At 34.9% G+C, this 22,157-nt stretch overlaps 1 protein-coding gene across 1 annotated transcript in view; it reads right to left on the bottom strand.

The window, feature by feature from the left end:
- The window catches only part of LOC136808979 (uncharacterized), a 41,413-nt gene extending 20,595 nt beyond the window's left edge, over nucleotides 1–20,818 (bottom strand). Inside the window, exons 1-15 of the mRNA XM_067065552.1 lie at nucleotides 20,495–20,818; nucleotides 11,586–11,755; nucleotides 11,326–11,397; nucleotides 10,348–10,677; nucleotides 10,112–10,138; nucleotides 7,944–8,190; nucleotides 7,553–7,770; nucleotides 6,990–7,436; nucleotides 6,083–6,323; nucleotides 5,610–5,697; nucleotides 4,385–4,637; nucleotides 4,022–4,117; nucleotides 3,473–3,722; nucleotides 1,341–1,422; nucleotides 260–428 (exon numbers count right to left, since the gene is read on the bottom strand). Of these exons, the coding sequence (XP_066921653.1) occupies nucleotides 260–428; nucleotides 1,341–1,422; nucleotides 3,473–3,722; nucleotides 4,022–4,117; nucleotides 4,385–4,637; nucleotides 5,610–5,697; nucleotides 6,083–6,323; nucleotides 6,990–7,436; nucleotides 7,553–7,770; nucleotides 7,944–8,190; nucleotides 10,112–10,138; nucleotides 10,348–10,677; nucleotides 11,326–11,397; nucleotides 11,586–11,755; nucleotides 20,495–20,763 (2,959 nt within the window). The 5' untranslated portion in view covers nucleotides 20,764–20,818. The remainder of the gene's footprint in view (nucleotides 1–259; nucleotides 429–1,340; nucleotides 1,423–3,472; nucleotides 3,723–4,021; nucleotides 4,118–4,384; nucleotides 4,638–5,609; nucleotides 5,698–6,082; nucleotides 6,324–6,989; nucleotides 7,437–7,552; nucleotides 7,771–7,943; nucleotides 8,191–10,111; nucleotides 10,139–10,347; nucleotides 10,678–11,325; nucleotides 11,398–11,585; nucleotides 11,756–20,494) is intronic.
- Nucleotides 20,819–22,157: the final 1,339 nt, after the last annotated feature.

Here is a 22,157-nt window from a genome sequence, read left to right as displayed (position 1 = left end):
AAACTTATAGATAAAATTTTAATTAATAATTGAAAATGACTAGCCTCGAAATATACTAAGAAAGCATGTAATAATCTAACGGATTCATCCTTTCAAGTAGAACGCAAACTTTCTATAACTCGAACGATTACTAGCCTTCTGATCATTCTCTAGCGAAAAAAAGTTCTTATATAGGAAGTATATCTATAGAGATCTGCGGATAACTTGTTCCTCTTTTTGGTATTTGCAACACACTCAACCATGAGGGCATAAGACTTACCACAAAAGGAGCGATCAAAGGATCCTTGATCCACATTTTTCGCCAATTCACCTTCAGTGTTGCCAGCAGGATCGAACTTTGCTACTATCACAGAACACAAAGTCTTTGATTTTGGTTTCAATTTGGTAGCGTAGGCGATACCGATCTTTGTTGACGATCTCCACACCATCTGGAGAGAAGAAAAGAAATCGAGGGAGTTATTTGTCCACCTCGTAACTTTCATTCTATAGAAATTTTAGAATCAAAGATGTCGTCTGATGAAATACCGGGTGACCCACGAAAAAGTTCGGACCTTTCTCGGCGTCTTGAGGCCGAACAAATGTCCCAAAGTGCTCGGAATTTTGGTATTTAAAAAGTAGATATCCTAACTTAAAATTTGAGCTATCACTTTTTAAATTTGACCAACTAGTTCTCTACTTATGACCTTTTAAACTCAAAATTCACTTTTCGGAAAGTGTAAAAAACACGTAAAAAAGAGGTATTAAATTAATGCAATCAATTAGAAAATCTCTTATAAATTGACTTATTTAACGAGTTTTATGACATTAATAATTATTAAAAACACCTTTTAAAGTAGTTTTTGTTTAAACCAAGACTAGTTTTTATCAAAATTGGCACTTTCAAGGACTTTTCTCAAAAACTGTATATCAAAAACGTCTAAAAATACCTAATTTGATACCCCTTTTTTACCTGTTTTTTACACTTTCCGAAAAGTGAATTTTGAGTTTAAAAGCTCATAACTAGGGAACTTGTGCGTCAAATTTAAAAAGTAATGGCTCGGATTTTAAGTTAGGATATCTACTTTCTAAATAATAAAACTCCAATCACTTTAGGACATTTGTTCGGCCTCAAGACGCCGAGAAACGTCCGAACTTTTTCGTGGGTCACCCGGTACTTCGTACCAAAGTGTTTTCACGTACGTTATTCGTTTATTGGCATATTATCATTTTTGTTGATAATTCTAGGTGAAATTATTCCTTAGTACATGTTTTGCAAGCCCTACACTACACTTAGTTTGAAAATTCTAAACATTGAAAATGAGTAGCAAAAGACAAAAGGTTTATCATTGTTTCGGTATTACCTGTGTGAAGTGAGGAGCTTTCTTGAGCGCTTCTTCTGACTTGAAATCAAAGTCAGGAACTTTGAAACAAAGCTCGCGATACCTAGAAGTGAAATAAAAAGAAAGTTACAGATCTCAATTAAGGAGATATCTCTCGAGTTAGTTGAGTACTGCCCCATCCATGGGAAAATGGGTATGTAGCCGTTGCGCAGCACATACTATTTTAGCAATTGAAAAGATAATGGATTCTACACCAAACAGCACCAGGGTCCGGGATCAATCGGTAGTCCTTCAGGACACGCCCTTGATCCCCGGGCAAGCCCCTGATTTTATCGATCATTTTTCTCTCTTTGATACCATAACGGGATCCAATGATGGAGAGATCTTCACCCCCAGTTCCTTGGGGAGGATTTCTTCTGACAAGAAAGAACCTGATCACCCAAAACAAAACAAATTACTGAGATGTACCAATCTCTTGAAAATTAGTACTTTCAATGTTCGAACCTTGAATGGACCTACACAAATAAACGAGCTCGTGCGTTCAATGTCTGAAAATTCTATAGACATGATTGCAATCCAAGAACATCGCATTTTTCACCCTGCTGATAACCTTATGTATTCTTCAAACTCTACTTTTCAACTTATTACATCTTCAGCAACCAAAAACTCTGTTAATGCTACGGTGGGAGGAGTAGGTCGTCTTCTTTCTTCCAAAGCTAAAAATAACTTGATTAAGGTAGAATCTATCACGCCTAGAATTTTGATTGCTGAGTTCTCAAGCAATCCAGTTTTATCAGTTATTTGTGTCTATAGTCCACACAATAGCACCCCCAAAGAAGAAGTTGAGGAATTCCATTTGGAACTTAAAAATGTACTCGACGATATACCAAGACATAATTTCATAAGCATTGCGGGTGACTTTAATGCGAAGCTTGCATGTCCCGATGTCTCTTTCTCCTTTAATAAGCACACTAATCGCAATGGCGAATACCTGATACTTTTCCCATCTTAGCAGGTATCTTGCAAGGTGATACCCTCGCCCAGTTTCTTTTTATTTTAGTTGTAGATTACATCATGCGTGTTTCTGTTGATAAAATCTCACAATGTGGTTTTCTACTTGAACATAAACTTGGGCCTCGTAGTCCAGCGACTTATCTCACTGATACAGACTTTGCTGATGATATAGCTCTAACCAGTTCTAAGCTTTCAGACGCTCAAAAATTACTAAATGCATTAGAATCGGCTGCAAATTCCATAGGCTTACATCTTAACGAATCAAAAACCGAGTTTTTCAGTCTCAATCCCATTGATCCTTCCGAAAGTATCAGAACTGTTGCAGGAATCAAATTAAAGAAAGTTGACGATTACAAATAGTTAGGCTCCTATATTTCGTCATCTGAAAAAGATTTTAAGATTCGCAAAGCACTTGCCTGGAGTGCGTGTAACAAACTACACAAAATTTGGACGTCTTCTCTTCTTGACTCTAACCTTAAGATTAAAGTTTTTAAATCCACCATAGAACCTATCCTTCTTTATGGTTCGGAAACGTGGTCCTTCACACGTAAATTAGAAAAAACAACTCGATGGAACATACACACACCTTCTAAGAAGAGTTAAAAATCTTTCCTGGCGCGATCATCCCACTAAAAACACCATCTATGGTTCGATTAAGCCTATCTCAAACATCTTAAAGGCTAGACGTGTTCAGTTTGCTGGTCATTGCCTTCGTGCATCCACAGAAGTCATCTCCTCTCTCTTACTCTGGAAACCCAAGCGGCTGGTTCAAAGATCGAGAAAGTTAACTTTTACTGACGCAGTTAGCAGAGACACTGGACTTCATTATAGTGAAAGATCGCGGTCGAAAGATGATGATGATGATGACAGATCTCAATCGGCAGCTTAAAATCTCTATATCATTGAGGGTTCCTTTAGTCAAGAAAGAGGGAGACTGGTACTTCAAGTCCTGGATGAAAGTTGAAAATCTGCTCGGGAGTGTATTGATTTAATATTTTGCCGATATATAAATGTCATAGTGCGATGAGAATTTAACAAAAGCGTCAAGAATACATCATGATGATGAAAAAAGATAGTTATTTCAATGTAATACGTATTACGTATTGGAGAATGATTATAACTTAGAAATTAGTTCTCACCAATTAACCATAGCGTCATCTGGTGGAAGGACTTGATCATCAGGACTGCATGTGATTTGATACAACCCTGCTCCTGGCTTTCCTAATTTCTTCTTCAATTCCTCCTTCGATGCTCCACCTGAGACTAGAGTATCTGCCATCTTCTTGGCACTGGTGTGAAGGCTAACATCTGCGATCAGGTAAGGTGACATGTGAATCTTACGGAACCGATTGATGACTTTCAGACAATCTGTTTGGTACACTTCTTGATCTGTTGTAGAAATGGGAAAACAAAGATACTGAAAAACTATTTAATAACCACACTTCATACAAGCTCTATACTATCTTGATAACCACCGACGCCACAAGTGTTTTCATTTTATATGAGAGCGTAACCTTTTCTTAAAATCATGTGCTCCGAAGAAGCATCAAACAGATTAAAATAGACCTTAAATAATGATCTTTCAATCTTTTTGAGAAGTCACTTTTATACAATGTAAGAATCAATGATATTTTTGGTTTATTACCATTACAAAACAAAATGGAGAATATGAAAATTGTGAGCCCTACCTTTATCCATCTGGCTGGCAGCGCCACCCCCGCCAGCACCATTATTTCCACCATCACTTTTGGGCGGTGACCCTGCTCCAGTGTTCCCACCATCAGCTAAATAGATGAGTTTAAAGTCAAGAGAAACGCAGAATGTCAATTGGTTCGTTAGACTTATTAAAGCCTTATTTTTCACAAGAAAACTTAATACCCTTAACCACGTAACGTGCTTTGAAAAGTAAAGGAAGAATAATCATTCTGGGTGCATGATTAAACAGTTCATTAAAAAAAATATTAATCATAGCAATGGAGAAAAAAAACACTTTGGATTTAAGCATAATTCTATTCATACTAAAAAAATAGCCCAATCAAAGTCAAACATACCTGCAGCCACTGCATTATCACTTGTCGAGGGTACGGACGACGGGCTTCCAGGACCTGCTTCAATATGAAGGATTTGGTTTATTGAAGGGCAGGTTTTGCCGGCATCAAATTCACCTTTCTTGACATTAGTGGCATATTTTCCATCCTTGTTGCCCTTCACTTCGTATCGGCAGGCGTAGAATATACAGGTCATGCCGCCCATCTTTCCAATGGCGCTACCACAACCGAGTTTGGTGGACTCCGCCCATACAACCTGAAAGAAGAATAGAGAAAATCGTCCGGGAAAAATTACTTTCATATACAGTATTAGACTGGAGTCGTTTATCATGCGTGTAATACAGTAGTATAGGCGTTAAATGATAATACGATAATTGTTACGGATAATATTAGTTTCTTTAAACGACTGGAAGAATCCGGTGTTCCGGCCTTATAGAATCCCCGGCTGGCTACGCAGAAACTTGCGTAGCGAGAAAACAAAGGGTTTTTTCTGAAAACAAAAGAAAGCTTTTCTCGGACGGGGGTGCTTCCGTAAGAATTTGGCGCGCGAAAGGTAAGGAGAAATTAATTTTTGATCAAGCAACAACAAACTCTCAAAACAAAATGAAAGACAAAAAAAAAAAAAAATTAACACACAACAAATCAACACACATTTTTTTTTCAATAAAAGTTTTTTTTGAGCGGGAAAAAAATTATAATTGCAATATTGACATGACACTTTTCTTTTGTTTGGAGTTAGTTTAAAACAAACGAGAAAAATTTTTCGAGAGAGAAAATTGTTGTGTGTTCTGATTTCTCCTTTTATGTGTTTCGACCAATGGTGTGCGTCTCGATTGTTTTTTCTAAACCAATCAAAAATCGATTTACGAAATCAAAACAAACCGTTTTTTTTCGAACAAGCCCCCTAGATTTTTGTTTCATTAACAATAGCAAACCAATATTAATATGAAGCTTTTGGCTTGCACAAAGGTTCCTAGACGACTAAAATTTGTTCCCTCCATTACTTTTTGTTTTATTTCTACTATATCTGAATTAGTCGTCTAGCTTGCTAGACTAATACAGTATGTGAGGAAAAGCAGAATAAACAACAAACAAAGACTATTTTTATGACCAAGTTTTGTGCTCGTAAATTATAAATTAAATCTTAAAAACGTTTGTGCATCGAATTATCCATATTTCTGAGGTTACATTATGCTTTAGTGTAGAAACGTTGACTGTAGAGACTTACCTGAGTAAAATGTGAAACAATACCAGCTCCAGGTTGGTTTGCGAAATCATAAGCTTGTTGTCCTTCAGATGGACATGCTTCCATATACCTGGCAAAATCAAGTCACGATGAAAGTTCAGAAAAGCCGAGGTCAAAGTTTATTAAGCAAGGTATAGGTAAGGTACTTACAAATTTTATTGAAGCTAAAGATAATTACGTTCAACTTTTCAGTTCCAAATACCGTATTACTTCGAATAAACGCCCGAATAAAGAAAGTTTTAAACGCCCCTCCTAAAATCCAAAAAACTAAAAAACGCCAGGGGCGTTTATTCGAAGTAATACGGTATGTAATAAAATGACTAATTTTTAAAAAGATAGAGCTACATTTACTCAGTTTGACAAACAAAAATTTTCATCTTATTGCCGACCTATAATTACATGAAATGTGAGGCTAACACTTCAAGGCTGATAGGAAAAATTATTGACAGGCATACCATTGTTTAATAGATTGTCTAACGGAGCAATATTTGCCATTCGGATCACAACTGTATGCCAGATTTTCACCGAACTTCGACAAATCTTTTGAATGTTCCAATTTGCCAATCTTTGCATTGGAGACAGCAACTGATTCTGCTGCTTTGGCCATGACGTCATCATACGTCATTGAAGAACTGCCATGGATTCTGCGCAATGTATTGTGGGCTTCTAATGCCTCATCTTTCAACTTTGAGGGTACTGAAAATCACAAAGATATCTTTGTTTCTCAGATTAACTAAAAGGTTAACCTAAATTTGAAAGACCTGTAATTACATATTCAATTAAACATGAATGTTCTTTCATCACCACATATAAAAGCATTTAAAAATAATAGCTAAAAAACGTTCACGTTAACGTTACGTTTATTCAAATATACAATTAAAATCTTTTTCAAAAATCTTTGTCAAAAAGAAATCTACAAAATATTAAGTCACTGGATGTATATTTAGAAATGGCTCCAAAAAGACCAACCAGAAAAATCTGAAGTGATTCAAAAATTTGGAAAAAACACACAGGGACTACACAGAAAAGATAAAATATTGTATTGAACATATTGTAACTAAAAATGAAAATTTGCCTAATGTAAAAAAGTTTAATTAAGTTGTTTAGTTTGTTAAGTCGTTTACCTTTAATCAAATTTTTAATTAAGTTAACATGAAGACGTTTATGATCTCTACACATAATTTAACAAATTCACTAAAGAAGAACCTTTCTCAAACTAAAGAAAAAACTTTTCTTCAAGGCATAGCACCCTTATATTTTGATAAATGTGTTCTCTTCAGGTCAGGGTGATTGGAAAAGCAATCCTGGTAAGAATTGAAGAACCACAGAACATAAACAAGGAAATCAATAGAGAATACTTACCAGCTTCACCAGGACCATTCCCAGGTGGTGTTCCAGCTGCTGGGTTTTCACCCCCACTTGCTACATTACCACCTGAATTTGGCACGTTCCCACCACCAGCAGCAGTGGCACCTGCTGCACCAGCCGCACCAGCAGCCTCAGCAGCGGAACCAGCGCCAGTAGTAGGGCCTCCACTAGCAGCTGCATCAATGTTTGCTCCTTCAGCTGGCTTCTGTTCACCTGGTTCACTACCTCCACCTCCGGTTGCAGCACCAGAAGCTGCAGGGTCGGTTGAAGCACCAGTTGGGATTACACCTGGAGCAGGGGTGTTGCCTCCTCCTCCTCCAGCTGCGGCAGAAGCGGTATTTGCTGCTCCACCACCCCCAGCAATACTTGCTCCTTTCTCATTTAATCCAAGTAGTTCATCAATTTTTCCTTTAGCACAATGTGTTGCTTTGTTAAAGCTACCTATAAGTAAATACAACAAAGAAGCCATTATCAACCTACGAATGAACTTGAGTAAAGCGATACAGATGATATCGTTTTACTAAAAATTTAGGAATACCTTTAATTTACATATATACCTTGCTTTACATTCTCTTCAAATTTGCCGCCATAATTTCCAGCTTCTCGATATCTTCCTACAGAGAATATACATTTATCTCCATTGACTTGTCCCTCAGCCATCCCAATACCCAGCTTGAGAGATATTTTCCACACAACTTGCGTAAAATGGCCGGCCATTCCACCAAAAGGAGGTGCTGGGTTGAACGTGTAGCCTGGATCACAAACCTCATTGTACCTGAGTATATATGGATATCTTATAGAATAAGGTGCAAGAAGCTCTTACAGTGGGAATCTCATCGTTGTCATAAATTTTTGGGACATCAATAGTTACTTTTTAGAGCAGCTATTAAAACAAGTATTATTGAATGTTTGATAAATGTTTCTTAAAAAAGTATGCTGAGCACATACCACATTTTAACAGGGCGTTGTCCAGGATACTTCTCTCCAGGCATCAAACACATGTATGCAATATTTTCTCCATCCTTCTCTGGATTGTCAGGTGATCCTGCCTTTGCGTGTTCCAGTTTTCCCATAGAAGCCATTCGTTCAGCCCAGGCTTGTGCTGAGGCACTCATCGTAGCATCAACAGTCATTGCAGCACTCCCATGAAGTTTTCGTAAAACGTTGTGTGCTTCTAAATTTTGATCATGCCAACCTGTCAAAAATTAGGAATTTCAAAATCATGCTTTATAGGCAGGGTATCAAACTAAAGGAAGAAACTTTAAGAATCAGCAAATTTTTTTCCTTGATTTTCAAAGTATGATACTGTTTTGTAATTTACACCATTGAGCACTCTAATTAAAGTTAGTTTTATACCGGGTGTGCCAGAAACAAGCTAACTTTCTCAATTTGTATAACTTCATAAACCTTTAACCTTTTTATTAGAAAGAGAAAGGATAAACTTAGATTTTAATGGGTCGTTTATTGAATTTAGTCAACAAGATCAAAAGTTATGCTAAGATGGATTAAATCATTTTTTGAAAATGCTCAAGTCAAAACCTTTTAAAATCGATCTATTAAATTTCTATTGAATGGTGACATCGAACTGATTACCTTTCGCCCAAACAAAGTGTTTTAACTGCAACTAAAGGCACAGAAAATCTTCAAAAGTCCTTTTAAATGTGTTAAATTTACTTTCTACCCAATTTTGCCTAAAATTAGGTCAATGATTCCAAAAATTCAAGGCTGATTACGTTAGCAAAGCCATAATAGCGGAATTTATGATAGAAATACCATTTATTTCAGCTTTTTAGGTAAATTTTCTTATGTAGCCTAAAGTCTGACATCCTTATTTTTTCAATTGGTCAAAAAATGCAAATATGTGGAAAGTCTATACTATTTCTTGCGTTTGGACAAAGGAGGTGTTTAAAATAGTATAGACTTTCCACATTCAAATTTGTCCATTTTTTTAGTACTTCACGCGTAAAAGCAAATTAAATTATTTCCAGGCAATCAGACGCGAGAATAATGCTGCGCTCTAGAATAAAACAAGAGCCTAAAGAGATATTTTTGCTTTGGATTTGTTTTGTTGTTGTCGTGCCCAGTCTTCGGCCATTGAGATATTGACAGTATGGCACTTTATTTTTAAGGATGTTTTAGCTAGACGGAGTACGACACTTCTTCTGGCGGGAATCCTGGAAAGGTCTCTGTATGATCAAGTAACGATTACCTGATTGACAAACCTAGTGCAATGAAACTTCCTGTGATGAAGAAACAATAACCAGAATCATACATTTATTTATAAACAAATAAAAAATACATTACTGTCAGTTTCACCTGAAAGAGTTTAAAATGTAAAATGATATGAATTTAAAACTTAAAGCAATAATGACTTATACAATAAAATTAATGTTATATGCAATCATGCCTTTGTCTAAATTTGATGGATCAATTTGACGTGTTTAAGCCGTCTCAGAAAATGATATTTTTTATTTTGGTGTAACTTTTGACAAATTTGATAAATGACCAATCAAAATCTAAGTTAACCTTTCCTCTTTATTATAGAAATAGTTTCATCCTTTAAAAACTCATCGATCTAAAGTAAATTTCACCATAAAGAGGGTAGCTTATTTCTGGGACACCAGGTAATTCAATAGGCATGGCTTTGCAGGGTGCAATTTTGATTTAGGAAATATCATTATTTTGACTTTCTTTTGTTTGGAACAACATTGATATGAACAACTAATATTTTTAGTACAGCCCTCACTAACCGGTTATTATTGTATTTGTTTACCGTTTCCTTCAGCTTCAATTGATTTTTAGCGCTTTATCCAGGAAAAATAGCAAAATAAAGCGAAAAATCTTTTATAATTTCTGACGTCAGAAATAAAAAATGAGAGAAATGATGTCAACACATTGTTCATTTTCCTTTGAAAAAGTGACGTCACAATGAATTTTCCTAACGACGGGAAACTCTCTGGCCAGTGTAGGCCCGTCGTCATGCGAAAAGAACCAATTGCATTGCGCAAAAAGCTGTGTGGCCCACATTGAAAAAGTAACCGATTAACAATATCTACAGTATTTTAGAAAAGTTAGAAAACCGGAAAAGCAAAAACAAAAACAAAATATTGACTTACTTCCCCCAAAGCCACTGCGCCTTGAACCTGGTAAGAAAAGTAAGGAAGAAAGATATATTAGACAAAGTAAAATAACCAAGTTCTGACAAATTTTTTACAGTTAAGTTTTTTCTTTGCTCATAATGCTCATAATTGAATATAATAAAAGTATAGAAGAATCAGGAATATAATAAAGACAAAATATCTTTTCAGAATAAAATATTTAAATTGATAAAAGAATCCAGAAAACATTCAACCTGTGTTTCCATGAAGATTTGGTGTCCAAGTTATAAGATCATCATCAAGACTACTATTGAATCTTTTATTTTTACGAGATATGAAAGTTTGTTTTTGATATTTATTATCATTTTTGGCTCTAGGTAAAAATCCAGAATTATGTCTTTGTGGAATGCTCCGTGCATAGTTTAAAGTGTCTTTTTGTAATAGTGATAACTGGCTTGTTCCACCAGTTTGTCCATAATTGGGTACACCTTTCTGTAATGGTGTAATTGATTTTGTTTGGCCAGTGGCTGAATCAATGACAAAACGAGCAGGAAATCTGTAGTATATTGATCTCTTCTTCCTTCCTGTGCAAAAAATAAAATCATTTCTTTTATTAATTGTTTTTTGTAAAACGTTGCTTGAATATTGTTTTCATTTACACAGAAATTCTTTCCAATCATCTTCTTCCAGGACGTGCAGACCTGCCAACTCTCACGCATTTCAACATTGTCTCACACAATTTTTGAAAAACTTGATTTCTCACACAATCTCACGCATTTTCAATTTTTGAAAAAACTTTCTCTGTTTCTCGAATTCTGGCAAAAAAGTCTCCCTGATTTTCCAATTTCATGGAAAATGTTTACCCAAATATCCCGGTTTTCGGAAAGAAGTTTCCCTGATCCCGGTTATCGGAAAAAAGTTTCCTCCATATCCCAGTTTTCGGAAAAAAGTTTCCCTGAAAACCGAGCTAAGATTTTAGATTTCACTTGGAAATTTTTATCTCACATAAAATAGACATCTCAAGTTGGCAGGTGTGGATGTGACTTATGGGGACTCATCTGCTGAGTACTACTCCCTTGCTATGCAGATAATTTTGTGTCATAAAACTAATTGAAATAACACTGTTGAAGATTGTGGTCAAAGTATAATTAAATACTGCTTTTGAAACTATTTCGTTCATTAAAAGCTTAATATGGTTTAAAACAATAATATAAAAAATATAGATCACATACTGCTTTCTTGACAATATGAACTTTCAAATTTTCCATGTTCTATCCGATCTCTATAATTTGGAGCTTGATCACCTAAAAAATTTTGAAACAGGAAACAATACGAACAATAATCATTAAAAAGATTATTGTCACTTGCATGGTACATTTTTTTACTTTTCCTAAACCCTGTTTAAATTGTTGTTTCACTCCATGAAAAATTAAGGAAAATGTTTAGAGATAATATTCTCTTCATGGTGCAACAAACAACGGTAAATACCTACCTTCCTTGGCTTTGTAAATAGCAGTAATGAAAGTGCATGGTTGACTTGGATTTTCATTTGAAGCTTTTGCTATTCCAACATAATAATTGTCTTTATGGATCATCCGAGTAAATGATGGACCCTTCGATGGATCAGAGAAACTGAAGCCTTTGTTGCAAACTTCTCCATACCTTCATACAAGAAAAGAAAAGAAGAAACTGCTTTTTCCTTTCCAAAACTTCAAATAAAGGTCTTCATCTTCGCGCGCTAAAATTAAATTTGTCACATGGCTTGGATATCAAGTCTTTCTAGACGTTTTGGCGCTTGATCACTAATTAGATTGCTCCACAATTGGGTTTATATTTCACAAAATCGGGGAATACTTCGGGGAAATAGCTGGGAAAAGCGCGGGACTCAAAATGGTAGCACGTAAAACCAAAAAAAAAAAAAAAAATACAGAAACTACAAAGCTTGACATACAGACATATGTTTTACTAATGAAATGGCTGATTAACTAATGTTTGGGAGATTCATTTATGGATAGATATCAAGCATCCAAAGGAAAAGTTCCAAGGTACATTAATTTTTCTATTTTGTAAACTCCAGCCTGCCAACTTTGAGCTTTCTCTTTGACTGTTTGAGCCAGAGCAGCATGCCATCGTTTTGCCGAAACTCAAACACTGAACCGTTTACATGTGCAAAATTATTTTTACTTTAGTGGCCACTCACATATCGATTCTTCCCACGACTAACGTCAAATTGATGTAAAGAGTGTGTGACGCTAAGAATTTTCACAAGAAATATCGATTTGTGAGACGTTTATTCCATGACAAATGTTACTTTCCATATTTTCCTCCTTTTATCAACTAATAAGATCTGCTAAGATCACATACCTAATTATTCGTTCGCTTCTCTATTTTATAGAACTATTTTAACCAAAAGCAAAGCAAACGGCCTGACAGTTAGTCACACTAGCGCCCCGCCAAAATGTGTATCAAAGATTAATGCTGCGAAAGCGCTATATCTTTTACTTGACTCTCAAGCAAAAAAATGCATCGCAAAACTTCTAAAGGGATTCATGAAAAAATAACCAGGCGCTTTTTAATGAAATTAACATTTTCAAAATCTTTGAGAAACTGCCTAAAATTTGAGCCATAGATGAAAAAATTTGAGCCAAGCCAACCTTGAAAACTAATTTGAAGATCAACTTCACAAGAAAAAGATCTACGGAGGAGGCGGAACCCACCTAGATCCGCGCACCGCCGGATAGGCTATTTCCCGGAAATTTTGCCAGACTTCAAACAATGACCCATTTACATGTGCGGAATTATTTTTACTTTAGCGTATAAACAAGGCCTTAAAAATCAAAGTGCTGTCTCGGGAATTGAATGACAAAATTTGGTTGGTTGATATTTGGCTGCTGCACGTTTTATTTTGTTTCAAACTTTCAAGTTTTAATTAATTGTCTTGCGAACTTGATTCAGGTAACTCTCATCCTTGTTGTGCAAATACATCCTGTAGATGACTGATGTTGTTTTTTCTGAAAGCTAGATTTCCTAGTGTGACTAACTGCCTGATGTTTATGTCTTGTGTTCCTTTTGTTTAGACGGTCTGTGGGGCCCTTGAATTTCACAGGCGGTCAGTCTTTTTTTTTTAAATGCCGCTATTCTGTTAATTATGATTACAGAGATAATTAATTCCAGCAACTTTTTGAAAAAAGTTTAGAAATTATCTCCAAATATTATTCTTAAAATGTAAACTGAGCAAGCCGTACTGTAGCGAAATTAAAGATGGCTGACAAAACAATGATGAAAGTGAAGAAGAAAATTTAGAGTTTCATCGATTTTTAATAATTTTTGAACTTTGACGTTAAGAGGTGGGGGTGGGAGGTTTTCAAATTAGCGTCAATTTGACGTTAGTCGTGGAAAGAATCGATATGTGAGTGACCCCTTAGCATCGTAATCAAAAGGCCTAAGAATTGGGAATCAAATGACAAAATTTGGTTGATAGACCAGCGGCCGAGGCAGTGGATTGTGTCACTTCGTAGGGCACCCCTTAGATCAGGGCAAATTTTTGATATTATTCTCCTATAATAGGGTGTAGAATTGACAAAAAAATTTGCCCTTCGAATCTCCTGCAGTTTTCGAGTGAATCGATTTTTAGTTAATCGATAGAACTTACTAACGGTTTTTTCGAAGTCTGAAAATCAAATATCTGAGACTACCAACGGATTCAGCGTGAAAAGTAGATAAAGAAAATGGGGTTATTTGTTAAGTTTCGACCACCTGGTGCCGAGAAATGACATTTTTAAGGCGAAAAATCGACATTTTGGCGTTTTCCGATGACGTCAGCATTTTCCTAGGAGCATTTTCAGAAAAGATCATTCCCACAGCTGGATAGCCCTGAATTAGTAGTATCCAAAAATGGTATGGTTTGTCAACTTTCAATGTATAGATCTCGAGATAATTCATTTTTAAGGTGGATAAACATGCTGAAAAACTGCTGACTCAGCAAAAAATATCGATATTTTTCAATATTTAAACCAAAATACGAAAACCATTTTTAAGGCCTTTTTTGAATCTCGGACGCTGGTCTATGATTGATTCTGGCCGCTTCACATTTATAGCAATTGTCATTTTGTTTTATTTCAACTTTCAAGTTTTAATTGTTTTGGGATCTTGAACTTGATTCATGTAACTCTCATCCGTGTTGTTGCAAATACATCCTGTAGATGGCTGATGTTGTTTTTTTCTGAAAGTTTAATTTCCTAGTGTGACTAACTGTTAGGAGGCTATATCTTTTGACTGGATAGTAAAAAAAAAAATTTCACATTAATGATGTTCTAATAAGATCAAGGGATCTTGCATGTGAAAATAATAATTTTTGCCAAGTTTATTAAAGGAGTTGATTTTCTATCTTCATTTTCAGATCTTTTTTGAATTTATTCTTTTTGATATTATTCCATAGTCGTTCAGGAGAACGCGACGGTCTTTTGAATAACTACTTACTCTAGCAGAAATATTTTTAATAATAACGTCATATAATTGATTTGTCTTTTACAACAAAGTTGTTACCTAGGTATAAGATAATTCATCCTGTTTTACTGGCTCAAGTAATTTGTTATTCAATAGACCGTTGGGTTATCCCAAACGACTATTCAGTCAGGCTAGCACTAAATATTCTGGTCGTCTAAGTAGTCTAAGTATTCTATATTCTTTTGTCTCTTTTTAAGAAGGGTGATTTAGGGGGGGGGTTAGCCAAAAAATGGCCAAAATGGGTATTTTTAGACTTTTTGTAAAATTGGATTATTACTTTTTTCTGATCTTTTGTACCAAAGTAGTGGACCATCAATGAAACAGATTCCTTAAAAAGATTTCTGCTAAAAAAATTAACCTTTCACTCTGGAAATTTTTGTCAAAGTTCTTCACAAAATAATCTGTTACTTTTTTGCATTCAAAACATTTTTTCACTCATTTTTTCAACGATAAATACAGTCATATTCAAAATTTTATTTGGAACAAAAAAACCATTTATCAAAGGCTGTTGTTCATTATAAACTTACTTCAGCAAAACTTTTGTACAGTATAATTGCATCAAAAAAATTGAAGAAAGAGAGCTATATGTCAAGATATTTTAAAAATTTATTGAACTTTACCTAAGTTTGCTTAGCCTGACAATAATGTGCTCAAAAAATAAATATTTGAATGAAAAGAGCGGTAAATCATTTTTCTGACATTCAGCTTTTTTTCTCTGGGTTTTATCTGGAATTGAGAAAAATTGACTTAAGGCTTTCTTGCTTTCAAGCGACGGATATGACAGAAATACACCTTTCCTGTAATTCGAAAAACAGATGCGTGTGCATTATTTTGATGCTTTGTTTGTCTACTGTTTGGTCTCTGAAGATAAACAAACCTGTTGAAACGTTGAAAATTAATTTTTTGAGCTTTTCTTAAGTTTTGTTGATCGAAATTCGCTCAAATTTTATGCTTTATGCTCTTTATATTTATGATGTAATACCACCCTGAAAATGTTTTGCCAAAAAAGAGTTAGAAGCTGAAAACCCACTTTTCTTAACCCCTTGCAGGAAAAAACGCATTCGTTTACCTCGCGCACATTTTCCCCAGGCCATTTCTGATAAGTTTGAATCACGGGAAAGTTGATTGACTTTCTTTATAAGCAACAATTACAAAGTTACCAGTAGCAGTATTGCAGCGTTTTCTCTAAGCCCAACAAAGATATACCACCCATCAGATCGCCAATTGTTGAAAATACATTGCCCGATATTGAAATCAAAGAAAACGGTGTCCGCTCTCTGTTGTCAAAGCTTAACCCTCAGAAAGCAACAGGGCCTGATAATATTTCAGCAAGGTTTCTGAAAGAATTTGCTTGCGAAATATCACCTGCCCTAACATCGATATTTAACGCATCACTTAACAAAGGATCACTTCCGACAGATTGGTTACACGCGTTTATTGTTCCTGTTTATAAAGGTGGAAACAAGGACAAAAATCAGGCTGAAAACTACCGGCCTGTGTCTCTCACATCGACTTGTTGTAAATGTTTAGAACATATCATATACAGTAACATCATGACCCATTTGAACAAGAATAAAGTGTTAAGTGATTACCAGCATGGATTTAGAGAAAACCGATTATGTGTAAGCCAACTATTGACCACTGTAAATGACTTTGCTAAAAACCTAAACGACAAACAACAAACTGATTCAATATTATTAGACTTTAGCAAAGCCTTCGATAAGGAACCATTTTAAGCTTTGTCTGAAAGTTTCTCACTATGGTATTCGTGGCTCCACACTGAAATGGATCGAGGCTTTCCTTAGTAATCGCACTCAACAGTTATCTTAAATGGGAAACATTCGAAAAAGGCCAATGTTTTGTCAGGAGTACCACAAGGCACCGTGCTTGGGCCACTGCTATTTTTGATATACATTAATGATATGCCTTCTTATGTCCAATCGGATATCCGTTTATTCGCTGATGATGCTTATTTATATCGTACCATAGAAAGCATGGCTGACCCTTCTCCAAGAGGATCTTACAGCTCTACAAGAATGGGAAACACTCTGGGACATGGAATTCCACCCACAAAAATGCAAGCATCTCACCATCACGAACAAAACCAAACCCATAGAATCTGTTTATTCAATCCATAACGAGAACCTCGAGAAAGTATCAAATGCCAAATATCTCGGGGTGACTTTAAACAAGAAGCTTAAGTGGAATACACACATCGATGCTATTTGTAAGAAAGCCAACCAAAAACGATCGTTCTTACAAAGAAATTTGCGAGGATGTTCTCGTAAAATAAAGAGAAAGCGTTCAACATTTATGTCCGACCAATCGTATCGTATGCTTCACCAGTTTGGAATCCTATATCAAATCAATCACTTTGCGATCAACTTGAAATGGTCCAACGAAAAGGGGCCCGGTTGTTATTCTGATTGGAGGGGGAGGCTAGTCCCACTAGAATGATGAAGGACTTGAGCTGGAAAACCTAGAACACAGCGAAAAGTCGATTCAGTCGTTCTTTTACATGATATAAGAGGAGGGAAACTTGTTATGCCTGGTATTTTACCCAAACCAGTTCGGGATAGTAATAAATACCAACCAATACATGGACGTGTAATTGCGTACCAGGACTCATTTATCCCAGCATCTATTAACTGGTGGAATAAATTGCCAGCTAACATTTTGAATATGGAAGATAGGAATGAATTTAAAGATGCAACTTCTCGTTTATTTTCTAAAGAATTAGATTATTAGTTTTTTAAATCAAATCCAGACTCAGGCCTCTTTTTCACTTCACTAATCATCGGATTGCCCTGCCCTAACCTATTTTATCCAATTCATATATCTTTGCACTCTACTCACTTAATCATCTTTGAAGCAATTTTGCTTTGACGTCACTTGCCTACTACCAAAAATATTTTTACTTTAGCTATGTCTCTTTATTTCTAGTTAGTTTAATAATCTTTTAGAACAATACTGGTTTATTTTAAAATTTATTTAATTAAATTTTTAAACTTTTTAATTTAACTTTTGATTTAACTTTACACCATTTTAGTTTGCCTAGAACGTCAATATTATTAATTACTACTCACGACTTAAGCCTGAGGCTTAAACTTCTCATTACTACTTTGCCTCCACGTATCTTGGCATTCTCAGAACATTTTGTTTAGCCCTATGCTCGTTACTCTTGATCTCGATAACCTAGGCTTTGTCCTCAACCAAACATACTAAGATTTTTTTTTAGAATTTTTAACATATTTATTATTGAATAAACATACAAACATTTTTTGGACCTACCTCCGGGTGCCCCGGTGGAGGTTCTATAAATTAACCCATGTCCGTTCGTCCGTCCGTTCGTTCGTCCGTCCGTCCGTCTGTTACCAGCTTTTCTCAGGATTGGCTCATTAGTTTTTTCTGATTTTTTGCACAATGATGCAAAATGGCAATGCCCAGAACGTGACGGAGCCCGATTTTTGAGAAAAAATTTATTTGGGCAAATTTGGGCCAAAAACTACCTAAAAATAGGGTTTTTTGGACTTTGTGCAAAATTCTGTCATTACTGTTTTCTGATTTTTTGTACAAAGATGGAGGGCAAGATTCTCTAAAGAATGGCTGAAGTGGTTTTTCCTGGAAAATTTTTATTCGCCTTAAAAAACGGATTTTTATATTTTGGGGGAAATTCCCTTTAACCAAATAAGAAAATATAGCTTTTCTCAAAGTTGACTCATAATTTTTTTCTGATTTTTTGCACAATGATGCAAAATGGCAATGCCTAAAATGTGACGGAGCCAGATTTTCGAAAAAAAAATATATTTGGGCAAATTTGGGCCAAAAACTGCCTAAAATAGGGTTTTTTGGACTTTGTGCAAGATCCTGTTATTACTTTTTTCTGATTTTTTGTACAAAGATGGAGGGCAAGATTCTCTAAAGAATGACTGAAGTGGTTTTTCCCGGGAAATTCTTATTCGCCTTAAAAGACGGATTTTCGTATTTCGGGGAAATTCCCTTTAACCAAATAAGAAAATATAGCTTTTCTCAATGTTGACTCATAATTTTTTCCTGATTTTTTGCACAATGATGCAAAATGGCAATGCCCAAAATGTGACGGAGCCAGATTTTTAACCCTATTCGGACTAGGGGGGGGGCTCTTTCTGTTCGGAAGTCAAACTATTGGTAATAGCTCCTGAAATAATAGAGCTTTTGTCGTGAAATTTTCTGTAAATTCCTAACTTTTATTTTGCTTCAAAATAAAAAAAAAATTGACACCTAAATATTTTCACACCTTGAGCATGATGACATTTCTGACAGTAAGGTGTCACAAAAATTGACACTTTTCCAACACAAATTTATTTTTAATGTCAAATATATCGTTTAAACCGTAATTTATTGAATATTTAGGATAAAATAAGCATTTTAAACTCAGGCAACTTTTTTCTAAAGCCTTTGTTAGAATACAATAGCTATTTATAAGGACAATGGAAAATTTCGGTTTTTGCTCACTTTGTGCATGATGAGTGACGTCATCAAAAAAAAATTTTTGTCAAAAGGTACCTTACGTGACAAGGATCTTGTGTGCCAAATTTCATCCAAAAAGACCCACTAGATCAAAAGTTAAGGGGTGGTACAGGAAAAGCCCCCCCTAGTTCTGAACCGCCCCTAAAAGCCTAGTTTGAATAGGGTTAAGGAAAATTATTTTGGGCAAATTTGGGCCAAGAACAGCTTAAAAGGTTTTTTGGGCCTGAATGGTTTAAGTGATTTTCGTATTTGAGGAAATTCCTTTTTACCATTTTACATTATTCAACACACAAGCTTTATTTTTCCATTCTGAATTTTTGTACAATTATTGTCACTTTTTTTATATTTTCATCTGATGTTAATCATTAGGTAGGTCCATTCAGCATTTTGCTTGTTATTATTAAACCAATTTCATTTATCTTATTTTTGTTAATGCTTTTATATGTAGGGAGAACAAACATTTATGTTGTTAACTACTGAAATATATAGATATATACCAACTCAACTTTTCAATCATTTTTACTGACTTTAAATTCAATATTGAAATCAGGTAGGTCTGTAAAAGTATCGCTTGTTTTAAATCAATGAAGGATCTTTATAATCAAATATGTTAACTAAAATTAATGAAATTTACGTTCTTCGATTAATTTAATAATCCAATCTTGATCTAGAACAATTTCGATTATTTGATTAGCAATTTTTGTAAAATGAAATTTGTTTGTTTATTTGTCTTGTTCTTTCGGATAAAAGATTCCTACGTAATTTTCAAAATTTGGCCCTATGATTGGTTGATCCTTCAGATGCTCAATCATGATATAAATTTCTGATCGATCAATGATCAGTTACAATTTAAGTTCAGGATGACCTCAAAATGCACTTAACATAAAATTCTCTTTGAAGAAATAAAATGAAAAATTAGTAATTCATCAGAAAGACAAATTCCCTTGCCCCCCCCCTCTGCTACGACACTGCACTGCATCAAAATACAATCAATCAATCTTTTTTCGCTGCTACTGAAGAATTCTAACCTAACCTAACTATTATTTCTTTGTAGACCGATCCTCTTGGTTAGTTGCTTTTCCATCAGAAAAGGCTTTTCCAAATCTGAGAGATTTAGAACCTATTTAGAAACCGGGAAAATTTAACTATCAAATCTTTGAACAATCAAAAATTGGCGTAAGTCAGCGAAATTGACATAAAATCATTTTAAATTAACATACAAATGTATAATTTTCACCAAGGGTGAAAAATTAAATTTTTAATTTTCCCTGAAAATTTCATTTGTCCTTGTTGTATAGAAATTTGTACGTCAAAAATCGAAAAGTAGGGGTGTTTTTTTTACCCACCCGGTATATGCAATAGATATTTTAGGTTAGATATTTTTACCATGCTTGAACGATGTCTTTTGCTTTTTCTTCGACGTTGAATTCTTTGAAAGTGGAGCACACCATCTCTGTATTCGTGTTTGAGGTTTCTCCAAACTCGCCTTTCAAAGCTGCTTGTTTGGTTATCTGTTCAGCTTTTCTTGTTAATTCATCATTAAGTTGTAACTCACTTGAACCATGAACTGCTCGAAGCTTATTTTGCTCTTTTAAGAGTTCACCAACAAATGCAGCATGTACAGTGCCAAGAAATAAAAACAATAAAAACAACATTTTCACTATAAACCTATTCTAACGCCACATTTTCTTTATCACAGATTTATCATTTGCACCTGAAATGAAACGAGAAAGTACATCAAAAATATTTAAGAATCAAAATATCTTTTGATGGAGCCATCGTGATGTGATGTCCAATCTCAACCGTGTTATCTTTAATTATTGACTGATTTGATGAGCTATCATGAATAGAAAAATATTCCAATTTTCACACCCTTGTGTACTTTATAAATAAGTCAGCAACTAAACAAACAAATAAACAAATAATAAAATTTTCCAAAGAACTTTATGAATAATTACACTCTTTCCATGCGTACTTTGATTTTCCGTGCAAATCTCTGCTCTGCAAAGAATTATACAGAAAATGTGTTTTGTTTTGTTTACGTTTAATACCAACGGTTTAACTTCCTTAACCAGACCTAACTGATTGAAGTTTTTGTGTTTGTTTAGGGTGGAGTAAAATTAGGCTTTATTCTTTCGTTTGTATATTCATTTAATGAAATCGTTACTGAGTGATTAAATTGAAAACTAGAAATCTTTGAAGATATTGAAAGTAATTATTATCTTCATGCTCTACAGAACATAACTTTACGTTTTTTACTTTTAATAGTACCATAGCCAAGATATCAAAACTTCTAGCTAATTTTTTGAATCGGTATTGTATAGAAGAGAAGCAACTATACTAAATCCTGCTTTAGCGTCGAGTGCGCGTATTGCCACGTAGACACAACCCTAGGGTTTAGAAGTTTGTTCTAGTTTGTTCCTGGAAAAAACGAAGCTATCCACACACCCGGTTTTTCGTAATGCTTAGGAAATCTGCAAATCTGAGCCTTCATATGCTTATAAGCGTTATGCTTATAAAAAAAAAACAATATGTATTCACCGCCGGCAAAGATTTTGTGGAAGTCTTTGGTATTCTAAAAATGACTTAGGTTCAGCTGACAAATTACTCCCTGATATATTTTCAAAACTTTAGGCCATCTTCATCACATAGTGTGCAAGGGGGTTCCAGGTCCCACCTGAAAATTCAGGTCCCACCTTATCCTAAAATTCCCACCTTCAGCCCAGACTCCCAGATCCCAGCTAAAAACAAAAAAATATACTAATTCGAGGAACAAAACAAAATTTCTTTACCGTAATATGAAGATGCAATATATTACATATGATATATTAATATGTCTATTATATACATTTAAAAAGCAGATATATTAAGGCTCTCAGCTTATGCAAAATAAAAGCAGCTCTATCTATCTAATTTTACTTTTTCCAAAACACCCAAAGTCCCACCTAAAGAAATTAACTCCCACCTTAACTTGTTTCTCCCACCTAAAACCTGGAAAACCCCAAATCCCACCTGAAAAATTTCGACCCAAATCAGCAAAAGCCCCCCC

The sequence above is a fragment of the Clytia hemisphaerica genome, unplaced genomic scaffold (genome assembly GCF_902728285.1).
Source record: "Clytia hemisphaerica strain Z4C2 unplaced genomic scaffold, Clytia hemisphaerica genome assembly, whole genome shotgun sequence".
NCBI classification, from domain to species: domain Eukaryota; kingdom Metazoa; phylum Cnidaria; class Hydrozoa; order Leptothecata; family Clytiidae; genus Clytia; species Clytia hemisphaerica.
Note: the sequence above shows the minus strand (reverse complement) of the source record. Positions and strands in the feature narration are given on the sequence as shown.